This window comes from Centrocercus urophasianus, unplaced genomic scaffold (genome assembly GCF_019232065.1).
Source record: "Centrocercus urophasianus isolate 14NV4802_14NV808 unplaced genomic scaffold, USGS_Curo_1.0 seq_38, whole genome shotgun sequence".
In the NCBI taxonomy this organism is placed as follows: domain Eukaryota; kingdom Metazoa; phylum Chordata; class Aves; order Galliformes; family Phasianidae; genus Centrocercus; species Centrocercus urophasianus.
In genome coordinates this window covers 4,690,558-4,714,805 of record NW_024884955.1, presented here as the reverse complement: position 1 = coordinate 4,714,805, position 24,248 = coordinate 4,690,558, and the positions used below count along the sequence as shown (strand labels likewise).

Here is a 24,248-nt window from a genome sequence, read left to right as displayed (position 1 = left end):
AAACTGCTTTTATCAGTACATCAGCAGCAAAAGGGGGATTAAGGAGAATCTCCATCCTTTAGTGAATGTGATAGGAAATATTGTGATGAAAGATGAGGGTAAGACTGAGGTACTTAATGCCATTTTTTGTCTCAGTCCTTATTAGTAAGACCAGTTCTCAGGGGCCAGTCCCACAAGATGGTGGCAGGGAGCAAGATGAAGATCCTATAATCCAATGGGGAAATTTAAGTAGCCTCTCCCTTACATCATTTGAACATTTGTAAGTCTGTGGGGCTGGATGGAGTTCATCCATGCGTGCTGAAGGAGCTGTCAGAAGTGTTCATCGAGCCACTTTCAGTCAGCCACTTCCCAGCTGACTGAAGGTGAGCAAATGTGACTAAGGGCAGGAAGGAGGATCCAGGGAATTACAGGCCTGTCATTCTGACCTTACCAGCAGAGAAGGCTATGGAGCAAATAATCTTCAATGTCATTACATGGCATGTACGGTTGAGTGATCAGATCCGGCCTGCATGGGTTTATGAAAGGCAGGTCGTCCATGACCAACCTGATCTCCTTCTATGATAAGATGATCCACTTAGTAGATGGGGGAAGGTCTGTGGATGTTCGGGTTTTGGTAAAGTGTTTGACATTGTTTCCTGCAGTATTCTGGAGGAGCTGGCTGCTCATGGTTTGGGGGAGAGGTGCATAGTTTGCTGGTTGAAGAACTGGCTGGCCAGGCTCAAAGAGGCCTGGTGAATGGAATTCAGTCCAGTTGGCAGCCAGTCACTGGCAGTATTCCCTGGGGCTCAGTCTTGGTTTAACAGGAATTGTGAGGAGCTACTGAGGGAGCTGGGACTGTTTAGTCTGCAGAAAAGGAGGCTGACAAGTGACTGCATTGCTTTCTACAGTTATGTGAAAAGGAGTACTCAACAGGAGGATTTTTTTAGCTGAATGTCCTTCTCATATCCTCTTTAGATAAACTGGTACTTAAGATTCTTAGAAAACAAAATCACAACATAAGGAAACACTGGACTACAAAAAACAAATAACAGTGTAAAACGTTCACAAAGTGCCCTTCAGATTTCCTCTTGCTAGAACGGCTACCAGCTAGGTTTAATAGATAGGTGTTAGGAGAGATATTTTGAAGTTCATGGTGTGAACACAGCTTTTGTATATGATGGAATATAAGTATATGTATAATGTTTTTGGTTTGCAGTTTGACCTGCAGTGGTGAAAAGCGTCGACGTGAGCAGGAAAGCAAATACATTGAAGAACTGGCTGAACTGATATCTGCTAATCTGAGTGACATTGACAATTTCAATGTCAAACCAGACAAATGTGCTATTTTAAAAGAAACTGTGAGACAGATTCGACAGATAAAGGAGCAAGGTATAATTTCCTGTTAAACCAAAACAAATAAGTTCATTTTCTTGTGATTCCTTTTTCAAAGCAGTAGTAACATGGGAAATCCAGTATTTTTTTAATAATAGCACATAACTGAAAAATACTTCAGATTTTTATTTGAACCAAACCTTTAACGTGCTTTCAATAACGCGCTGTTTAAAAGTAAGCCACTGTTTGCCATTACTTTTCCTTACTGGAAATCAGTGCTTTAAAATTGTGTGTGGCCTTTCTTACAAGTTCCCTGAAAATACTAGTTAAGCCTGTGCTGGCCCACAGTGAAACTAAGTGTTGATGGTATTGTGCCATCTCATGGTACAGAATACCAAATACAGTTGCCTGTCACGTTAAGGGACAATTAAATAAACAAATTCCAATACATCAAGTTTCATTGATTTCTTTTGGTGAGGGTAAACCTAAGTGGTATGATATGAAAAGTATACAGAAAAAAAATAAAATGCATACTGATAGAATATGTATATATTTCAAATGACTACATATATTTCTGTACCTGTATTTCAAATGGCTAAGTTGTCATGTGTACATATTTCCTTTGGGCAGTAAGATATTGTTTGATATCGAGTGATTATTTGCCAGTTTTAGAGACAAGTTAAGACAATTCTGAAAAGATGTCTTCTGTTTTTAAGGTATTTCTAATGTAACCTAATGTAATAATTAGTGTAATAATTATTATATTTTAGTACACAATCCACAGAACAAAGTTTACTGTTTCTTTTCTGTAATTCTACTGCCTGATGTGGATGATTGTTGCACCTTTTCCTGCAGTAATGCTATTTATTTAGGATGTTTTGATTCTTAAAATGTAACTTTGCTTATATATATATATATATATATGTGTGTGTGTGTTTGTATGTATGTATATACAAGCACCATCATCATGCAACACTGCACACATTAATATGAGCCAAAGGCAGTTTGTAGAACAGTGGTGATGGCACTGTCCTGTTGACTGTGACCGGTGATGATGAGATAATCAAATTAAAACCAGCAAGAAGAGATGTGCTAAGAAGTGAGTTTAATGGCCATTGAAAAACTCATCCATCAGTCAGATGATCACAAAAGTTTGGTATTATGTAGTCATGTCCTTTAATCTGGTCATAAGGAGCTACTAATATGAGATCTTCTCTCTCATTACTGCCTCTCTTTTTGCCCTTAATTCACATAGTTCCCAGAATCTACCTTCTAATACTAAAATGTAGGCTTTGTATGAAACGTTGCTTTACTGAAATACATCTTCTGGGTTTCAGGAAAAGCGGTTTCCAATGATGATGATGTTCAGAAAGCTGATGTGTCTTCCACAGGTCAAGGAGTTATTGATAAGGACTCCTTGGGACCTCTTTTACTACAGGCAAGTGCAAATTAAAACTTAGTAAATCCCAAGGGAAAATAAATACTTAGAGCAGCTGAAACTACTACAATAGAGCCTGCGATCCTATAGTGAAATAGTATAAAAGAACATTTTATCTCTGACTCTTTCAGACGTAGTTTTGTATAACAATTTGAAAGGATCAGAATTAAAATCCATTTTGTTTTCTTAATTTCACTGAAATGGTCTGTGGAAGGGAAGAATAGAATAGCCTTTGGCTTTTTCTCATATTCTAGTTCTTTACTTTCTCTAGCAGTCATTAGTAAATTACTACTAAAGATGTGCTTAGCAATATGAGGAATATTTTTTTCTTTGCTTTGAGGGTTAGCTGTGTAAATATATCAATGAGTTTTATGAGGAGTAGGGATCTGTGATGTGTATTGCTGCTTTTATTTCTGAAACGTGGAGCACATTCACCCACTGCTATCAAGTAAGCTAATCTAATAACTGACAAAAAGCAAAATAAATAAATAAATAAATATTTAAACATAGCAGATATTTTCCTTTTGCCAAAAAAGTCAGTCCCATGAAGTGCATCAAAAGACATTTTTGAAACTTTTAAAAAGTAAAACTGGAATTTTCTTTCGTTTAAGAAAATACACTATTTTCACCACTTGTTCTACTACATTTCTTCTTATTTCAATTTGCCAGCTATACAAACGATGTTATCAATTCATTATCTTGTTTCCAGATAAAGAAGGAATAAAATAAGAAGGCTGGTTATCACTGTGACAAATCTCAGTTGAATAACAAATGAGCAGATTTGGGATATTGAAATAATTCCTTAACACATTCCATTTTCTGTGCAGAAAAGTGTGAAAACTCATTTCTGCTTTTGAAAATAAATGCATGTATTATGACTTGGCATTTAGCACCCACAAAGTTTTTAAACTAAATTATATTCAGAATTATGCAGTCTCATATGCTATGTTGCTATTTAGGCATTGGACGGTTTCCTGTTCGTTGTCAATCGAGATGGGAACATAGTATTTGTGTCAGAAAATGTCACACAGTATTTGCAATACAAACAGGAAGATTTGGTTAATACAAGTGTCTATGCTATCTTGCATGAAGAGGACCGGAAGGACTTCCTTAAAAACTTACCTAAATCTTCAGGTAATGAAAGTTGACATACTGCCTGTTATCAAGCTGTTTGCAAACAGTCAGAAGAGGAAGAACACCAAACCAATTTGTGATGGGTGACCTTACAAAACAAATTACTTTTACAAAGGAAATTTGACTTCAGAAGTATATTAATCTTGAGAAGTATAGTATGCTCTCACTAAAGCACACCACTAGAAATAAATGTGCTGGAAATTAACACTGTACTTTAGCCTTTGCAGTTTGTTTACGTGTACCTTCAAACAAGGGTTCTAAAGGAACGTGTTCTGTAAAACTACGTGACTAGCTGAGGGAACTGCTTGTTTTTTAAATATGGCTTCTTAAGAAATGACTTTTCAGCCCTCCTTTAAGTAATACTGCAATCATCATGTTAGGAAATGAATTTAACTTGATGCGCACTCCTACTATTCCCAACTTATAGAACTGATTGTATACTCAGAAAGCATCTTACAATTCTTTAACATCTCTAATCTAGCAGCAAGTTACCTAAGTTAAGACAAATTGGTTATGAATTTTATCTGAAAATCATTATGAATTCTTACTGTGTTCTTCCAAGTTAATGGAGTCGCTTGGACCAATGACACACCTAGACAGAAGAGTCATACGTTTAATTGTCGGATGATGGTGAAAACTCCCCATGATCTTTTGGAAGATGTAGGCAGCCACCAGGATACACGCCAGAGATATGAAACAATGCAGTGCTTTGCTTTATCTCAGCCAAGAGCTATAATGGAAGAGGGGGAAGGTAGGAAATTTTGTGCAATTGCTGTGCAGAAATGAAATCTCTGAGTAGAGCTTTTTGTTACTTGGTGCTATGATGAAATATGTAGTTCATGCAGTCCCTTTTTTGAATGAATTAGAAACAATGCAAGAAGCTAAATTCTCATTGTTTATGTACCTCTATTAAACAGTGCAAGCTTCTTCAGCTATTTCATAAGGTTATATTACAGAATAAAACAGGAGAGAAAATGGAAAAAAAAAATTCTTTTTAAATACAGATTTACAGTCCTGTATGATTTGTGTGGCACGTCGCATCGCAACTGCAGAAAGAGTGTTTTCAACAAATCCAGAGAGCTTCATTACCAGACATGATCTTTCAGGTGAGAAATGTGTTCAAGATGAAGGTATTAAGGTAACTTTTTTGTCCATGTGCTCTTGGTTTGTATAAATGAAGTATGTAAACTACTTGTTTATCTGTAGTAATTAGCAGAATTCATAACAAGATTCCTAGCTGTTTTGTGCAATATACCGTTGTTGGCAGTGGAGTGCAATGACAGAAGTGGGACACGTTTTCTTTCTATATGCTAGTATGGCTTTGTTTGGCAAGTTGGTATAAAACATTACTTGTTTCTTTACTTGGCAGCATTTTGAAGTGTTTTTGTTATGCTTTTATTCACACATAAGAAATATTTAAGATCATAATTGAAAGTAATGAGTGTTGTTTAGAGTGTTTGTATGTTTCTGCAGTTGGTGAGCTAATGTTTATGGTGTTTAAATTGATGTACTTGGATCATCTATATGGGGATTTTTCAGATTTTAGATTTACTTTGAAGGTGTTTGTTTGTGCATGTAGCTGGTTAGTATTTTTGAGAATTTTACAGTCTGGGCATCCCTTGGCTGCCTGTAACCAGAGACAAAGTTGCTGTATGTTTTCTAGAAGCTTTGACATTAACCAGAAGATGTTTGAACTTCCTCTCTTATCGTTATCTAAATCCCCTTGAACTCTGATATTTTAACAAGCAACAGTATACTCTCGTATGGCAGATTATTCATAAGTGTAACGTTTTTATACTCAAAGTTTGGTGTTAGGCTGAGAAATTCAAATGGTGACATTAGAGCCTTTATACAAAATGATTGGTGTAGTCATAAAGATTTCATATTGCATATTTTCTTTCCTGCAACAGGCAAACTTGTCAACATTGACACAAACTCATTACGATCTTCCATGAGACCTGGCTTTGAGGATACAATTCGCCGGTGTATTCAGAGGTTCTTATGCCATAATGATGGACAGTCATGGTCCAACAAACGCCACTATCATGAAGGTGAAAATGTGCAGTGTTTGTCCTTACTGCTTCTCTCAGTGGCTGCGTTTTGTTGGGGTTTTTTTGGGGTTTTTTTTTTTTCTGAAAAACAAAAAGTCTAAAATTCTGCCTATCTCCATTTTTTTTTTTCCATATTTTTAGTTACCCTTTTTGTTGTGAACACCTATGTGCAGCCTGAAGAAGGATGACTTCCTGAGAAACAGGAATTCTGACAGAAGTTACTCTGTTTCTGGTTTTCTAATGTGCCTGTGTTGATAGTTTTCCTGGTACTTTATTGAAAATCTATGTAGTGCATATTAGCAATTTTTGTGCTTTTAAATATGAATGATTCTCTGTATTCCCTTCACAGCTTATACACAAGGTCATGCTGAAACACCGTTGTATCGCTTTTCCTTAGCGGATGGAACTATAGTGACAGCACAAACAAAGAGTAAAGTGTTTAGAAATCCAGTAACTAATGACCGCCATGGATTTGTCTCTACCCACTTTCTTCAAAGGTGAAATCATTGGTGTCTGTTTGTCATCTAAATGTCATAGCTTTTAAAAATACATCTGATGTTGAAGATACCTGGAAAAAGACTGAGCCAAAATATTTTAATTACAACTCAAACTGAACAAGAATGTTTGGGAAGCAAGAGTTGCAAATAAATGTGTCAGTCTAAGATTTTGTTCAACAGCCTCTGAACTTACCTGTGTGACAGAATGACAGTCCCAGTCAAAAGAGAGGTTTTTTCCCCTGTTTCTCTGTGAAGCTTGTGGTTGAGTTCATTATTTTTGGGAGTTAACATATATAATGATTAAGGAGAAATAGAAATGCTTAGTTACATGCTTTATCTTTCTGTTTTTAATTGCACACCAGTTGAAAACACAGCCCACCCCATCAGATGCATTACTGATGATTCATATGTACCTTAAATAGCACTTCCTGTGACCTTTTCTTGTTGATTGCAAGAATAACTGAAATACCACTCTCTGGGGGGAGTTTCTCTGCTTCTGGCAGTAAAATACCTTCAGATGCTGAAAAATGAGTAGTTGAGACTCTTCAGGGTATCATTAGCGTGCACAGAATAGTGTCGTGCGTTGACTCAGAAAGGCTGAGTAAAAAAAGGTGTTTTAACTGATAAATCTAACTAATGGCTGATGAAGAAACAGAATGCTTTTGCACTGCAGTGATGATACTGTATATGCTTGTAACTAAATCCATATGAAGGTGTAATGAACGAATGAGTGACGTGGTTTAGTTGTGTTTTTGTGGAGATGCTTGAATTCTCATTGGTCTTATAGGAAAAAAAATTATCCTGTTATTCTTTCTTTGAAGCACTTGATTCTGAATAAGATTTGACTTCATTTTCTTGGGGCCTCTGGGGATGTTTTTGAATTTACAGAGAGCAAAATGGATATCGACCAAATCCTAATGCAGTTGGGCAAAACATCAGAACAACAGTGGCTGGAAATACAAATTCTGTTGGTCTTATGAACATGTCACCTGGTCAAGGCATGCCAATGCAGAACAGGAACTACGGCATGGGAGATCCCAGTACAGTGGGTCAGCTGAGTAGCTCTCGATATGGAGGCCCTGGTAATATGGGACCAGTGAACTCTGCACCAGGAATGCAATCCTCTGCTTATCAGAGCAACAGTTATGGGTTGAATATAAGTAGCCCACCACATGGTAGTCCTGGTTTAACTTCCAACCAACAGAATCTAATGATATCTACTAGGAATCGAGGGAGTCCAAAAATGAATTCACACCAATTTTCTCCAGTTACAGGTACTTTATTTTTACTATAAATAATTTTTTTAAAGCTTTCTTTTCTCACTTTTATGTGCATTCCATTTGTCATCCTTTTTAACAATTCTGTGACACGTTACTTAGATTTAGTATAGCTAATTTTGTGGTAAAAATTTATTTTTAAGAACTTAACCCAGTGTGGCAGTCACACATAATACTGAAGTAAAGGTAGATACAAAAAGTGCTGTAATCTAATAAGTTTGATCCCTATCTTGTGATACAGGTATGCACTCTCCAATGGGATCCGCCAGCAACACCAGCAACAGCACTTTCTCTAGCAGTTCTCTTAGTGCTCTTCAAGCCATTAGTGAGGGGGTTGGAACTTCCCTTCTATCAACGCTTTCTTCACCAGGTCCAAAATTGGATAGTTCTCCAAATGTGAGCATAGCTCAGCAAAATAAAGCAAATAACCAGGACTCCAAAAGCCCTTCAGGCTTGTATTGTGAACAAAATCAAGTGGAAAGTTCCATCTGCCAATCAAACAGCAGGGATGTCCTTAGTGAAAAAGATAGTAAAGAGGGAAGTCTGGATGCGTCTGAAAGTCAGAGAGGACAATCTGAAAGCAAAGGGCATAAAAAGCTGCTTCAGCTACTCACATGCTCTTCAGATGAAAGAGGACATTCTGCAGCATCAAATTCACCTTTGGACTCTACCTGTAAGGAATCTTCTACCAATGTTACCAGTCCTTCAGGAGTTTCCTCATCAACATCTGGAGGGGTGTCTTCCTCCTCAAATGTGCATGGGTCACTCCTGCAAGAGAAGCATAGGATTTTACATAAATTGTTGCAAAATGGTAATTCCCCTGCAGAGGTTGCCAAAATAACAGCTGAAGCTACTGGTAAAGACACATATCATGACGCCAGTAATACAGTCCCGTGTGGAGAAGGTACAGTCAAACAGGAACAACTGAGCCCAAAGAAGAAAGAAAACAATGCTTTACTAAGATACCTGTTAGATAAAGATGATGTTAAGGATCCGCTTTCCAAGGAGTTAAAGCCAAAAGTGGAAAATGTGGATAATAAAATGGGACAGTGCAGTAGTTCTACTATTCCTACTTCCAGTCAAGAAAAGGAGATGAAAATAAAATCAGAACCAACAGAAGAGGTACTGTGTAATGTAATGTGAACAAGGCAGTATTTTCACATTGCAGTGAACGGTAAAAGGACAACGTATGCATGTGTAAACGTTTCCATTAGAGGTGTTTGCAAATGGTGGGAAAGGACATGCTCAGGTTTTATTGTAACTGAGAAAGCACAGATAGAACTATGGGATATATATGTAGCAAATGTGCTGTACTGTGGTCCTGGAGTAATGTAAACTTTAAGTTATGGTACGATTAAGGTAGTATGCATTTACAAATCCTTATGTAAAATGAAATCTTTAGCAGATTCTCATTGCATGTGCTTATCTTTATGGCTTATTAGGAAATGGAGCTGTTAACTGCCTCCACAATTAGCTGGCAATGCAATAGCAAAAGGCAGAACCAGCAGACATTACATAATTTCAGTTTGAAAATGCAAGCAATGCACAAAAGCTTGTAATGCTTAAAATAGAAATAAGTTGGTTGCAGTTCATTCACTTGTTCTAGTACTTTTTTCCTTAAATGAGAGAAAATGTCTCAAATAAGTATAAGTTAAAAAATATCTACGTATTTGTTTCAATATATTTACTGCAGTTTTTATATTCAAAAATGTTCTTATTTATCTGTGCTTCCAATTGCTTCTCGTTGTCAAAAATAAATGAACAAAATCTAAAAAATAAGCTAATTGATATTAGAAGATCTTTGGAAATTGGGAGGAATCTTAAGGTAGTGCCAGTGAATTAAAAGATTGTACAGTCATTTAAGATGAGTGTGTAACTAAATAAAAGCTGAAGGATATCTGTACAATAATAAATAACCTTTGTTATTTTACTGCTTCTTTTTCAGATGAGTGGAGACTTGGATAATTTGGATGCAATTTTAGGGGATCTGACTAGTTCAGATTTTTATAATAATGCTATGTCTACAAGTGGAAGTAACTTTGGAACAAAGCAAGCATTATTTCAAGGAAATGCTCCACTGAGTAAGGAATTTCATTTAAAATCACTTTGTTTTAAAATTGGGTTTTTCTTCTTACCTGATGTAAACATAATGCATCTTCAGTTCCTTAGAGAATACATTCTGATCTGCTGTATCTTCATGGACAAACAGAATGCAAAATAGCAGCACTTAACTTTATTCACTGTGTATGTTGTAGGTAACTTCAGTTCCTGATGTTGTGGTTTTTTTTCAGGGATTGTGTAATGGATTTCTCAGAGGCAAGACATCAGGAAAAATGTTTTGTCAATTGTAAATTGAAATAGAGTTTGTGTTCCCTGCAAATGTAGGGAAATAATATGGGATTGATGTCAAGCCTTTGATTTCTCATTCACTCGATATGAAAACATCTTGTGACCTGCAAATCTTAATCAGTAATCTGTGACATTGAAAGGAATGATCCATTGTAATAGGAAGCTGAGTAATAGAGTGGATTAACCTTGCTGAGAGACCAGTATCACTACAGTTGTCAGTTCCTTTTTTAACATTGGTCATCTCTTGATTATATGGGGTCGTAGTTTGCTTGAGGTAACTGAAGGAGGTGGATCATGAAATAATGAAAAATGTGAAATGAAGTGTAAGTACATCTAGGGCCACTGACACTGTTTGCTGTGGAGCACACTGATCTCACTAATAAGTCCACATAGTGTGAACAGCTCAAAGCCATACTGCTTCCGGATTGCATCTGATTCAAAGAAGGAGCTGTTTGCCTTGTTTCTGTCTCCATGTCAGTTATCCAAAGGCTGGTCGAGTCTGCTCATGTGTATTAATGTGTCTGTAATATTAGTGTATTTCAGAATGATAGAAACATGATTCATTGTGGAATGTAAATTAAAATGAACTTTTTAATGTTAAGGGCCAAAAGGAGATGCATTTGGCTTTGCCTGTACAATATCTTAAGTATGTATTCAAAGAGTGATATGGGCAAAGAGAATATAAGCAGAATAGCTATTCTTGGCTTGTTTAAGGTCAAAAATACATACCTGTAAGTAGATACAATTTATGTAAGTTGCTAATAGTTCTTTCTGTTCAAAATATATAATTCTTTAGCAGGTATGAGGAGTCCTCAGTCTGTGCAGACAGCCCGTCCGCCTTTCAACAGAGCCATGTCTTTAGACAGCCCTGTGGGCTCAGGTGCTTCAGTGAGGAATGTCAATGCATTCTCCATGTTACAAAAGCAAAACTTGATGGGTGGAAGTCCAAGGATGACTGAAAACCAGGAAAGCTTTGGAGCAAATATTGGTTTGTTGACTATACAAGTAATTTGTATTGTAAAAGAAAAAGCTTTAAAGTTAAGAACATTACAAGATTATAGTATGAGCTCTGGAAGAAGAAACATTAAAGAATATTTCTTAATCAGCATATAAATAATTTTCAATATTATCCCTAGTTAAAATTGTAATAATGCAGCTGTTTATTATCTGTATATCATTACCAGTACTTTACTGTTACTTAATAGTTAAATGATTTTGGGCTATTATGGGTTTTTAATTTAATGTATACTTTTGATATATAAAAGCAAGAATAAGTCATAATGCCAGTCAATCATTAACATTTTAAAATATATTTAGATCAATATAAATGTTTGATTATTTTAAACACGGCACGGTAAGCTTTAATTGCTTTTGTAGATGTTAGGTGAATTGCATTGTCATTGAAAGGTGTCCTTGCTGGTAAAACAAAACAAAACAAAAAAAGGAGCAAACATAAAAAGGCATAAAATCCAGTTAATTATAAAACAAAAGCACACTGTACATTCTCAGTGAAAAAACATTATTTTTTTCACTTTTCATTGTAGCAAGTACTCCCAACAGGAGTGTATCTATGAATCAACATCAATCAGGGGACTGGGGTTTGCCAAACTCGAAGGTTAACAGATTGGAACCTACGAGTTCTGCTTCCATGTTGAGACAAGGAGCTGAGTTCAGTGCATCCCTTCCCAGACCCACAGCGGGTGGCTCTATGCCTGGGCTGCCCATCCGTTCTAACAGCATCCCTGGGACAAGACCAATGCTACAACAGCAAATGATGCATATGAGTAAGTTCTTGACTTTTTCCTGGATACTTTGCACTGTCTCAGTTTCTTTAGCAAGGCATTCATCATCAAAATCTTTTTGCTTTGGTACAATTGTAGCTTCTCATCTGAAGACTGTACTTACTGAGGTTAAGATTATGGGTCTCCCCTAATTGGGGCATTGGTGTTATTTTCTGGTGTTCAATTTCATATAGAGATTATTCAAGCTGACTTTACAGATCTTTTTTGGATAATTCATTTTTTTTATTTCTTTATTGTAGTATTTCTCTCATAAAGTCCCAGAACTAGATGCCTTTTATGATTTAGATGAAGATATTAGTATTCTGATCAAATTAATTAATTGCACTACCTAGTTAGTTTAATAATCTTTAACAGAAATGTTGTTTTGCTATGAACTTGTTAGTGATCAGGATTGTTTTTTGTAAAGCTTTTTCTTGAGATTTTCTAAACTCATCTCACATGGATGGTCCAAATTTCATGTGAAACTACTTTGGAAATTCAGGTACTCATTTAAGTACTCATATTTAAATCTTTGGTCTCTCCTATTTGTGAAGTCATCTTAAGTGTCAATTTATATATGTGTATGCACTTTGAAATATGCTACTGGAAGGCTCTTGAAGCTGCTTCACTATTTGTGTGATCATCCACAGTGCTTTATGTGAACACTGGAGAGCAAGGTGACACCTTTTGCTTTAAAAACAACTGCTTTAAAAACAACTGTTTTACATTACAGGGTCAAATGAGATTAACATTGGTATGGGGGGGAATCCTTACGGACAGCCAGGGCCAGTCAGCCAGCCAGGATCGTGGCCTGACAACATGCTGTCCATGGAGCAAGCATCACGGGGTTTACAAAACAGGTAGAATTAATGAAAGTTTTTAAAAAGTTTGACTGTGACTGTTCACTGTTTATCAAGAGCACTTAAGACCTGGAAAAAAATCAATGCAGTATATACGGAGGGGATAAAGAAAGTCAAAATGTGTCTCCAGCTTTGCTTCTTCTCTACCACCAAATGGATGGTTATTGTTTAAACCAGCTGCACAAAAGGCAGTCCTAACAAAATCAGTCAATCCTTGAGTTGAGAGGCAGGGAGAAAAGAGTTGGGAAAATCTGAAATTGTCTTCTTTGCACCTGCAGAAGCTAATATTTAGATGCGAGGAGAAAACAAAATTTATGTCTATTCAAGGCTAGCTGACAGTTGCCTGGGCATTTCAGGACCTAAATTTGGGCCCTAACTTCTTCAGTCTTCTGGGTGATTATAGTACTTATTGCCAATAAATAATGTACTGTATGAAAGCTAAGCAAATGCCTTTGCAGTCCATCATGGTTGCATTTTTTTAAATATTTATAGACAATTAGTGAGAAACTCTTTGGATGACCTCTTGAGTGCAACACCCAGTGTGGAAGGCCAGAACGATGAAAGGGCTCTTTTGGATCAGCTGCACACACTGCTGAGCAATACGGATGTCACAAGCCTGGAAGAAATTGACAGAGCTCTAGGAATTCCTGATCTCGTAAACCAAGTAAGAAGGAAGAGATCCTGGTCACTTTTCTCTTTTCCAAAAGCCTGTAATATTTTGGTAATATTTGGTAATACTTGGTAATATTTTGAGCCTCCTCATCTCCTCATTTACACGTGTGGCTTCACTTTCTTGTGTCCATTTTTCTGAATCTTTGGAAACGTTTCTTCTGAGTAATGTTTCTCATTGGAGAACTTAAGTACTGATTAAACTTCTTTTGAGTTAAATAAGTAAATGAAATGGTATCCTCTTATCTATGTTCATTATCATTTGCCTTGGTATATAGTTTTTTAAAATGTTTTCTGGTAGTGTAAACCATTGCAATCTGTAAGCAGAGAATGAGTTAGGTTTCCTTAATATAACTGAGCTGGGACTGAAATGTTTCACTGGCAGTTGACGAATAGAATATTTCTATCTCTTTCAATTTCAGCTTGAATTTGCATGACTAGCAAATAGGAAAAAAGAAATTCTGTTCAGTACTTTGGAATTCACTGGAAAACGCAAAATCATGATTTAAATTGCAGTTTAAAAGAGCAGAAGGCTTTTATAATGATACTGATCTGCTTATGCAAGCACTGATCAGCAGAAATGATTTTCAAGTAAATTATTAATAGTCACTTGTGCTTTTCACTTGCCCAGAGACAAATGTGATAGCAATCTGCTTATGCTGTTTTCTACTCAAGAAAGGACTGGGTTTTGTATGATGCATTAGTTACATTGTTTCTTTAGCAATTCATACTTTGACAGTGTTTTCAATAGCAATATATGTTTTATCTCTCTTAAAGGGGCAAACTTTGGAACCCAAGCAAGATTCATTTCAAGGTCAGGAATCCGCAGTGATGATTGACCAAAAGCCTTCTTTGTATGGTCAGCCCTACCAAGGGCAGGGCACAGCCTTGCCAGGAGGCTTTAATAGCATCCAGGGACAGCAGCCATCCTTTAATTCCATGATGAATCAGATGAGCCAACAAAACAATTTTCCACTTCAAAGTATGCATCCTAGAGCAAATGCAATGAGACCTCGGACCAATACACCAAAGCAGCTCCGCATGCAGCTCCAGCAGAGGCTTCAGGGGCAGCAGGTAATCTTTTCCTGCTTCTACTTTTCTGTCTTCTTTCAGAACGAGGTGTGCACTAACCTGTATTGCTTCAGGAATATAGAAGTTGGCACAACAGCAGGTGATTCTAAGAATGGAACTTTTATTTTAACAGTGCTTTTCACATTTTCTGCCCAATACCTGTAGATGTGAAAGAACCTTTATTAGGACAAGTATTTATCTTTCATCCACCTCACTACAGATTGAATTGGTTCTGGCAGCAGAGCAAGTTTTTGCTAATTAAAACAGTAATCTTGTAGTGCATAGATCTGGATGATCTCAATATCCATGCTAAAATTTAGTTTTTCTTCTGAAACTCCCTGAATATGATTTTAGTATGGAATATACTGCTGAATGGAAAGAAGTGCTGTGGCCATTGGGAAATGCACTTGGATGTGGTGAAGTTTAGATAATGGAAAATTTATAAATAAAACTCAGGGAACAGAGAGTGCTGTGTGACATTGAATGGCAAGGTTAAATCCTTGGGAAATAGTGTGTTCTGTCTTGACTGTTCCATTACACTAATTCAAGCTGCATGCAATTGCAGTATTGTGAGGGAGATGGAAGGAGACAGAAACATACCAGCAGCTGTGCTTAAAATACTAACCTTCTGCCCATAATGTGATTGGGAGCAAAGAGATGGTGTGCTTTATATTTGTTCTTAAAAAGTGCTAATTTGAAGAGAAAAATAAAGCCCCTAAGACTGTACTGTTTGAATGGGGTTTTTTTGTATGTCTGTTTTGAGCTTAATAATAAATAGCTCGGTGCTTCATGTGTATCCAACAAAGAAAAATTAACCACTGTTCTTTAATCAAGAGGTGGGTAAAGTGGTTGCCAGTATTTTGAGCAGGTACTGGTGCTTTCAAACTAACACTGCTAAAATATCTTTTTCTAAGTTTATGAATCAAACCCGTCAAGCGCTTGAAATGAAAATGGAAAATGCGGGCAGTAGTAACAGCTCAGTGATGAGACCAGTGATGCAGCCACAGGTGGGAACACAGGTAAGTGTTACACTGACCATTTCTGCAACAGTCATTTTTGTACAGACACATCTTTCACAGAGCATGGGTCTTACTTTTCTTGGTATGACAGCATTATTTTTTCTTTTTTTCCTTCCCATCTATAATGATGACAAAAGATGAGTTCTCTCGTTTTCTTATTCATGAGACTTGAGGGGTTTGTTCATTGCTCCATGCTGTCAATGCAGTGTGCTAGTCTTTTCCATGTAGGAAATAGCAGACTACTGCATCACCTGTTAAGTACTTACAACAACTTAATGCCTTAGTCTTATATTTTGATAATTTTTTACTAGCAGTGGATTTATTAACTTTCCGTGTTGGTAACAGTTACACTACGTCTCGGAGTGTGAGCATAGTGGTTGACTGACAACTTGTTTTGAAAAAAAATTTCTAATATGATTTTTCTTTTCTTTGGGCATTAGCAGCAAGGTTTTCTTAATGCTCAAATGGTGGCTCAGCGTAACAGGGAGCTAATAAGTCATCATTTTAGACAACAGAGGATGGCAATGATGATGCAGCAGCAACAACCTCAGGCCTTCAGTCCACCACCGAATGTGACTGCCTCAGGAAGCATAGATAGTGGTCTGACTGGCCCTCCAATGGCTCAAGTTCCTCCACAGCAATTCTCCTATCCACCTAATTATGGTACAAGTACTAATAACAGATTTTTTTTTTTATGTCTGTCTGGTGTTCTCTTCCCTTTTATTATTAATCTAAATTGGCTAAATTCTGATCATTCTGAAAAATTGAAAATACTCTACAAAATAGGTTATTTTTTTTCCCCTCCTGTAAGAAAATACACTGAGAGTGCTAAGTAATTGAAGGGAATTTTTCTTTGTCTTATTAGGAATAAGCCAACAGCCTGACCCTGCGTATGGCAGAGTATCAAGCCCTCCCAATCCAATGATAGCATCGAGAATTGGACCTTCCCAGAATCCTATGATGCAGCATCCTCAGACAGCACCCATGTACCAGTCTCCTGAGATGAAGGGCTGGCCGTCGGGGAGCATGGCCAGGAGCAGGTGATCTGTGCAGCTGTTGCTCAAAAACTGTCTTTCATTTTGCCCAGAGAAACATTATTAAATTGTTTTAGGAAGAGGATCTAGAAGAGGGAAATAAAATGGTATTTCTAACATCTGTATTGTCCTTGATCCTGCTCTGGTTTTTGAAATCAACAGATTAAATGTATCCAGCTCCATTTGTTTGTATTGGATCTCTGCAGCAGCTGGAAACAACATTCATTCATTGCATACTGAAAAAATAACTTGTGGAAAATGTGGTGGTACAGAATAGTGTTAAGAGTGTACGGTACAGCCTTAAGGTGCAAGAGGAAATGTGTGCACATACTTCTGCATGTATTTAAAAATTTGGAATTTCTCTTTGGAGGGGAACTTTTATTTCTATGTTAAATAGACTAAGCAGAAAGAAGTAAATATAGCAATAGTTTTAGGCTTCTGTTGGTAGCAGTTCTTTCACGTGTGGGCAGCTGGAGCAGGGACTGTAACATAACGATGAGTAAACTTCTTGAAATGTAATGTTGACGTTTTGTGTTTCAGTTCTTTCCCACAGCAGCAGTTCAGCCATCAAGGTAATCCTGCAACGTACAGTATGATGCACATGAATGGCAGCAGTGGCCACATTGGGCAGATGAACATCAGCACTGTGCCTATGTCAGGGATGCCTATGGGTCCGGACCAGGTAAGTCGTACATAAGGAGGAGTGATGAACTGCTGACTCTTTTCCAATTGAGAATGATATACTGAAGTCATTCCTCTGGCACAATTCTGTTCTGTTTGCCTTTATGTCTGTGGACTTGCAAGTTGTGTGTCTCAAGGAATATGTTATTTGTTGTGATATTGTAATCAAATCCATGATAAACCTAAGCAGCAGTGCTAAGTTGTTATCTTTGAAGTATCACAGATAGGATCAAAGTTTAAACTGCACAAAGGACTGCAACAAAGGGAGCCTGGAAACTGGAAACCCAGAAAGCAGAACACAGGGATTGTGAAAGGCAACTTGAGGAAGATGAGTTGGACTAAGAACCCTCCCTGGTAGTACAGTATTTTCTAGAAGCTGCTTGTGATGATGCTCACTCTTACACTACCTGAGAATACTTTATGTGTGCATAGCAAGACACTGGAAAATTTAGGCCACATATTTAACGGAAAAGTGAGCTTATATTGCAAAGAAGGGTGAAGCACAAAAAAGACTTTTGCTGTAATTTTTCCACAAAATACCAAGGAATGGGCAATATAAGATTGAGATAAGCTACACCAGGACCTTGTGAAATTTTGTGATGAGGTACCTGGGGAAGTGGCTGAAGTAACCTGAGGACTTCTGCAAGACAAATAAGGGATGAGAGGCCTTACCCTTATAAAGAAGGGAAAAGGACTGAGCAATGTCGGATTTTCCACAGCCACATCACAGCAGTCATATCAGTGAAGATAAGCAAAGAATGTGTGTAGGGAGTTCTGGGACAGCATTTCTTTTCTACACATTTATTTTAAAAATGGAAAACTGTAACACTGTTCTGCTTAAAAATTGACTATCAGTACTTTCCTTTTCAAAATGCAACACGTTAGCCAGCTTTTCCAGCAAAGGTTGTTTTAATTTTCTCTGATGAAGCCCTTTTCCTTTCTTCAACAGAAATACTGCTGACACCTGCAGCTGGATCTCCAACCAAGAATGCGCGGAGCATTACAAAGATGCACTAGTGTTACAGAGGAGAGTTCCGCATTCTTCATGGCAACGGTCCTGGCCTTATGGAAGTGATTTTTCCTGCTAATCACCGCGATGTCCTAAGTTATTTCACTGAGGAAGAAACAGACTTTTTTAGTAGAAGCAGTCTGTATTACTGTATATTGTGTTGTACAAAAAAGGTCATAAATATTTTTGGCGCTCTGCCTCTAGAAATGTGAATTTGGCAATGGCGTTTAAGTAAGTATGATGGGTAGAGCCAGCCCTGAAATACCTAGTCTATTTACTGTAGCTATCCAAAGCCCTTCATCTACAGGCAGACAAAAGTGCCTGGAGAAATCACCGTGATAAGAATTTTCTGATTTCTCTCATAAGAATATCTGACAGAGAATGTAGTTCCTAGCCTTGACTCTTTTATATGAATTCCTTAATATAAATGCTGCTTTTAATCCCCTACCCCCCCAAGAGTCAGGATTTCCCAGGCAAAGTTATCAGTGCAAAATGAATTGGCACATATTATTCCAAAATCCTGTCAATTGATGCCAAGGGGTAAAATGAGAGGATGATAAATTTAAATTATTTAAATGCAATTGTGACTAATATTTACATATTGATGTGCAGCTGAGTGCACTTTATAGAAGACTATATAATGGATTAATGCAATATCTTTAATAAGGACTTAATATGAAGGTAGGGTGTACTCATGTTCCTTCTCAAACACAATCTCTTAAAAATTATTTGAAAAGACTGCATAGTGTGTTTTCTGTGTGTGGAAATCAGAGCAATAATCTTTCATCATTTTGAAAATAACTCCAGAAAACTCAAGGCAAGGCACTGCAGTCTGAATCAGAATTTTGCAGTCTTTCTCTTTGTGAATAAATTTTGTAAATATGTTCTTTAAGATAATGTATTATATATATGACTTTTGTAGGTCACTAACTCATTTTTGCAGAGTTTGTGAAGCTAAATATTTAACTAAATTGATTTCTGTAAACTCAGCGTAGTTGAGGTCCAAATAGAATACTTTTTTTTAATTAATGACTTTGAAGCTGGGTGACCTTGGCCCACACCTTTCCCGTCTTTGGTCTTCAACACTTCATTTATTTTTACATCTTTAACATGTAGCTTTTTATAAAAGACCAGTTGTTCAATGCTTTCTCCACCTGTGAGCACTTTGTTACGTTTATTTTTACATTTGGCCGTTGGACAAAAAGGCTCTGCGTTCTGAGATGTCATGACGGTCACGTCTTGCTCTGTTACCTTGCCTTTTCTGCTGATGGCTGCAGATTGTGTCTTTTTGGGCAATTTTAATGAACTCTACACGTTCTTCAAAAGAAGCCTCCCTGTTGCAAAATATTTGTTATGGGACATCCATAAATCTTTCAGGATATTAAGCCACACTTTAACCAAATGTCTGCACCTCATTGGATTGTTCTAATAGTGATGAATGTATTTTTCTCAGCAGGCTTCTCTTGTATTAGTATTTAAGTTTGGTTACAAATTTGTTTGTATTATTTGCTGACAGTTGTTTTTTTCCCCTCCTGTTTTGGTTCCTTGAGATGAAGATCCTGTTGCAGTTTCTCTGGTCTCAGGCAGTTACAGTGAATCAAACCTGTACATTTCCATAAGGGATGACCCAGAAATGTTTAAGATACATGGTGCTTTTGCACTGTTGTTCATTGTAAAATGGAAAATTAACTTCCCAAGGAAAAAAAAAAAAAACAAAACAACACATTTTCAATTGCTTCTTGGTACTGTAAGTGTGAGGTGGTTTTATTTTTTAAGAATAGGCAGTGATCTTCCATTTTAATAGACATAACTTACCTAGAAAAAAACTTTAGAATGTTCCTCCTTAGCATACAGCCAGTTGTGTTCCAAAGAAAATGTAGATTCCATCTATTTTTATGCAACCCTGTCTTTGCAATCAGACCTGAATATATAGTTTTGGGGGAAGTATTTATTTGAAACCTTCAGTCCAATTCATGTGTGGTTTTTTTAAATGCAGAACTCTTAAAAGGCTGAGGAACTTTTATCATCTTATTTCTTAGGACGTATCTATTTGTTGAGTGAGTGCTGCCTGCTGAAGTCCAAAGGCAACAGACATTTGCTTTTTGTATCAAATGGGAGTGGAACAGTCCTTGTATTTTGTAGTTATTCATTATATTGATGGAAACTACAAATCCTGGTTGCTTTCATTAGGTGAGCTCTTAGACTGTGTCCTGCTTTATACATTGTGCCCTGTTTTGTTTTTTTTTTTATGAGCGATTCTGTTTATACATCTGTGTGTAACTGGAACTTGGCCAGTGTTATAAAGGATCATCATTTCTCATCTGTATGTTGAATGTTGGAGCTTTCTCATACAGTACCTACTTGTTTGCTGAATCCAAAGATTTTTAGTTTAAACTTGATTGGGGGGGGGAGAGGGAGGAAGCATTTTTTGTAATGAATTGATAACATCTTTCTTGGCAACACTGATCCTAAATCCTACATCTACTTCAAAAAGCTTACCAGCTGCAGCAAATGAAACTTACCTTGAAACAAGTCAGCATTTATGTCTCCACCAGTTCTGATTTGGTTCTGCGGCAGCAGATTTTTCTAGTTTGTTTTACGCAACAAAAACAACCATGTAACATTGCTCACCTGTACGAGGGCACTTAGCTGGTACAGCCACCTCTGATCACTGCTGCACACTGAGCACAGTTTTGCTGCTTGTTTTTCTTGTTCTTTTGATCGCAGAAACTACGTGTTATAAAATTCATATGTAGTACCTTTATCCAATCTAGGTTTAAAATTCTGCTTTTAAATTTAGGAAATCAGGACCATTTTTCAGTTATAAAACAGAACTATTTGAATGTTGTACCAATTAGCACAGATTTTATTTTTGAACTTATGTGCAGACTACCAGGTGATTGAATGATACAGCAAGTATAAAACCATGTTATGTTGAGAGCAATATTTTTAAAAATTCTCAGGAGAAGGCATACAGTATTGAGAATTGCATTTAAGTTTAGTTTACGTTAAGTATTGCTTGAAATATCTGTATCTATGTTGCAGAACAGAAAACCTTGGGGACTGAGTTATAAAAGAGTTGGTTGTAAGGTATTACTGCTCTTCTGATTTTTGTGTTTGGATGTTAATAATAATGTAAATAAAGGTTTCTATTTAAAATCAGAAGTTGGTGACAAAGTGTATTAGCTTTCTAGTACTTTGAGGCTGACAGTTGTATCCTGGTAAGGTCATAGAAAATCTGCTACTATTAAGAAATAGCTGCAGCTGTTACTGAGGAAAGCTATGGACTAGCAAATATATACGTATTTTTTTTCCCCAGCTATCTGTAAAAGCTGAGGGAGTAATGACAGCCCCTCTGCCTGTGAGGCCAGTTTAGCAAAGCTGCATGAAACCGACTAGAATTTGTCCTTTTCAACTTAAACAGCACCAGCAGAGCTGAGAGGAGAAGCAGTAGCTTTCCTGAGCCTTTCAACAACCTACCTTTCAGAAACAACAGGTACTTCTTACAGCAGATGTTCCACTGCTCAATTTTAGCATGTGCATAAAGGGACACGGTGACTTCAAGCTTCTGACTGCTGTGCACCCCGAGCAGTAATTCTGGCCGTGCAGGATTCATCCTCTTGTCAAATATTACAGGCTGAATGCAAAGAAAGGTAAGGGGAAATTCTTTTCATCTAACTTAGTATTCTTTATGCATACAGACAGGTAAGGGGAGCCAGCTAATGCTTTTCCCTTGAAAGCAGCAAAAATGTTTTTCTATTGGTAAGTTTAAAGTCATTATTTTTTACTTGCTTGTATTGATCCAGGCTCTCATCACATACCAGACTTTTCTTATTTTCCTTATAATCCATAAAATCTCTAGCATGTTACAGACACAATTATGCCAGATTAAGACAGTCATATTTTGCAAGAAAAATTTGGAAGTGTATTTGACTCATTCATGTGTGATGCATATACAAGATCAAACCTATTTTTACTGTATAGTACATACAAGCAAGTTTTACTACATAGGCCCATGTTGGTTCAAGCATATTTTCAAGAACAGGGGTGTGGTGCCAGATCTGCATCCCCTGTGAAATAAGGGAATTCCTCTTGAATGACCTACTATGCAGAGTATCAAAAGTCATTTCTTTGATGTATCTTCACACTGTTGCCAGAAGTGCAAGTTTGTGTTTTGCAGAAATATACCTCTCTTTGTTAAGAGTCAAGGCCACAGTTGGTTGTTATGAGCTTGCCATTGCATGTGCCTCTAGAGCAGTTAGTTAGCAGACTAATGTGGAAAAAATGATAGAAGTAGCACTGCTAGTGCTGCATGTACTACAGTGTATTTAATAGCATCATTACTAAGATACTCAAATAGATTTCTGTACTTCTGTGCTTCCTTAGTAAAATGTTGGATTTTTCTCTTTTATAAGCTTTTAAGCAATAACTTTCATTGAGAACATCTACTGTAGACTGAACTATAACTAGGTCATAAGTTACTGGTCGTGATTTTGAACTTTTCAGAGAAGCCTTTTTTAAAAAATAAGTCTAAGAATTGCACTACTAAATGGTCCTTTCTCAAACAAATTGTTTTGGTCTTGAACACACAATATAATACTACCCACGAAAAAACTTGATACAAATTTGATTTCATTAAAATGTAGGATGTACATTTACTGAAACTTCTGTACTTCTAAAACCAGATGAATTCTGAAATGTGCTATGCAACATTAAGCAACGTTTTGAGAAATGGTATGTGGGCATTCCACACTTTTATTAACAAAATTCTTCACAACCTGAAGGAAATTATTTTTAAACAGTATGCTGATGGATATTTACATAACCCCTCCAAAAATATGACATCCTGTTAGTCAAGATTTTCTCTAATTTTCCTAGAGGTGTCAATAGGATGGACAAGTAGACATGGAACTAAAACATATCCTCAAGGAGGAAATTTGAGAGATCACGGTATTGAGAATACTCAGTGGTGCTCACTTGAATTCCTGAATCTCTTACGAGGTTTTTTTTCCACTGTTAACTTTACCCCTGTTGGAAGCAGAAGTGTCCATGACATACTTGGCATTGAAATTTGTCTCCTTACATCCAAAGGCATAGTTGCACTGAAGCACAGTTTACTACCACTGTCTTTGAGGACACTTTGCCCACTGGGATGGCAATCCTCTTTGGGATGCAGCTGTATTTCCTCTTCTGTCAATTCCTGGAACAGAGTTAGTGGTGTCTTCTTGAAGTAAAAAAGCCTTGTGCAGCAGGTGAGGTATAATCCAAAGCAAAAAGCAGGTACAAGAGTGGATCTGAAAGAGACCTGTATTCCTGGCAGCAGGTTCCTGTAATTTCACTTCATCTATTTAATTCGCTCACCAGTGCAAACACTGTTTTGGCCTCCAAGTTCATCCAGTCCTCCAGGCTAACATTAAAATTCTTCTGAAATCATACACATTTTTGCTTAGTCTGTACACGAATTCAAGTTCTGGCCAGTTCATATCCTTGCTGAGGTCCAGCAGTTGAAGCAGTTAGCCCTCCCATCCTTCCCACAGTTGTCCTCTTTAAAATAAAACAAACATGATTTAGTGTATAATGTTTCAGAGAAGAAGTACTTGGAATATGTTTTCAATGGTTCCACACAGGGCAGAAACCTTTAAGCTTTTTTTTTTTCTTTAAATTTCTATCTTTGAGGTGTGGCAAGTTGAGAACTAATAGTACTGTACTGAACTAACCTTCAGGTTTCAAAAAAAAACAGGCAGCAAGCAATCCTGGATTTTAATATAATGTCAATGTCAGAATAGCCCCAAATTTCCAGATTTTTTTTTTGTACGAGTAGGATTGCTGTCTGCTCTAATTTGCTTGCTTTGCTCACAACTTCTGAGAGGCTGTGGTTGGATCAGTCCTCTTATTTCTGGACAGCGTGACAGAACACGAGGAAGCTGCTGCATGTTTAAGGTTAGACAAAACCAACATAAGGATCTGTTAATTCTTGTAGAAGAATTATAAGTGAGAGTCCACCTCTGCTCAAATTTGAAATTGCCTTACCCTTAATGTTCCTAGATTCCATAAAACATGCACTAAC

The 24,248-nt window shown here is 37.0% G+C and overlaps 2 protein-coding genes across 11 annotated transcripts in view; one reads left to right on the top strand and one right to left on the bottom strand.

Moving 5' to 3' along the window:
- Positions 1-21,343, top strand: part of NCOA3 (nuclear receptor coactivator 3) — a 75,932-nt gene extending 54,589 nt beyond the window's left edge. For 4 of the 7 annotated variants that reach the window (XM_042832335.1, XM_042832336.1, XM_042832337.1 and 1 more), the window contains 20 exons: positions 1,196-1,368; positions 2,649-2,749; positions 3,709-3,883; positions 4,446-4,634; positions 4,888-4,989; positions 5,794-5,934; positions 6,284-6,431; positions 7,320-7,705; positions 7,950-8,830; positions 9,654-9,789; positions 10,854-11,045; positions 11,602-11,841; positions 12,572-12,698; positions 13,191-13,362; positions 14,145-14,441; positions 15,353-15,457; positions 15,898-16,120; positions 16,323-16,497; positions 17,032-17,173; positions 18,122-21,343. In XM_042832335.1, the coding sequence (XP_042688269.1) occupies positions 1,196-1,368; positions 2,649-2,749; positions 3,709-3,883; positions 4,446-4,634; positions 4,888-4,989; positions 5,794-5,934; positions 6,284-6,431; positions 7,320-7,705; positions 7,950-8,830; positions 9,654-9,789; positions 10,854-11,045; positions 11,602-11,841; positions 12,572-12,698; positions 13,191-13,362; positions 14,145-14,441; positions 15,353-15,457; positions 15,898-16,120; positions 16,323-16,497; positions 17,032-17,173; positions 18,122-18,133 (4,117 nt within the window). In that variant the 3' untranslated portion in view covers positions 18,134-21,343. The remainder of the gene's footprint in view (positions 1-1,195; positions 1,369-2,648; positions 2,750-3,708; positions 3,884-4,445; positions 4,635-4,887; positions 4,990-5,793; positions 5,935-6,283; positions 6,432-7,319; positions 7,706-7,949; positions 8,831-9,653; positions 9,790-10,853; positions 11,046-11,601; positions 11,842-12,571; positions 12,699-13,190; positions 13,363-14,144; positions 14,442-15,352; positions 15,458-15,897; positions 16,121-16,322; positions 16,498-17,031; positions 17,174-18,121) is intronic. The other 3 variants (XM_042832341.1, XM_042832340.1, XM_042832339.1) reach the window with 3 other exon arrangements.
- The window catches only part of SULF2 (sulfatase 2), a 62,069-nt gene continuing 58,845 nt past the window's right edge, over positions 21,025-24,248 (bottom strand). For all 4 annotated transcript variants that reach the window (XM_042832346.1, XM_042832345.1, XM_042832343.1 and 1 more), the window contains one exon: positions 21,025-23,725. In XM_042832346.1, the coding sequence (XP_042688280.1) occupies positions 23,695-23,725 (31 nt within the window). In that variant the 3' untranslated portion in view covers positions 21,025-23,694. The remainder of the gene's footprint in view (positions 23,726-24,248) is intronic.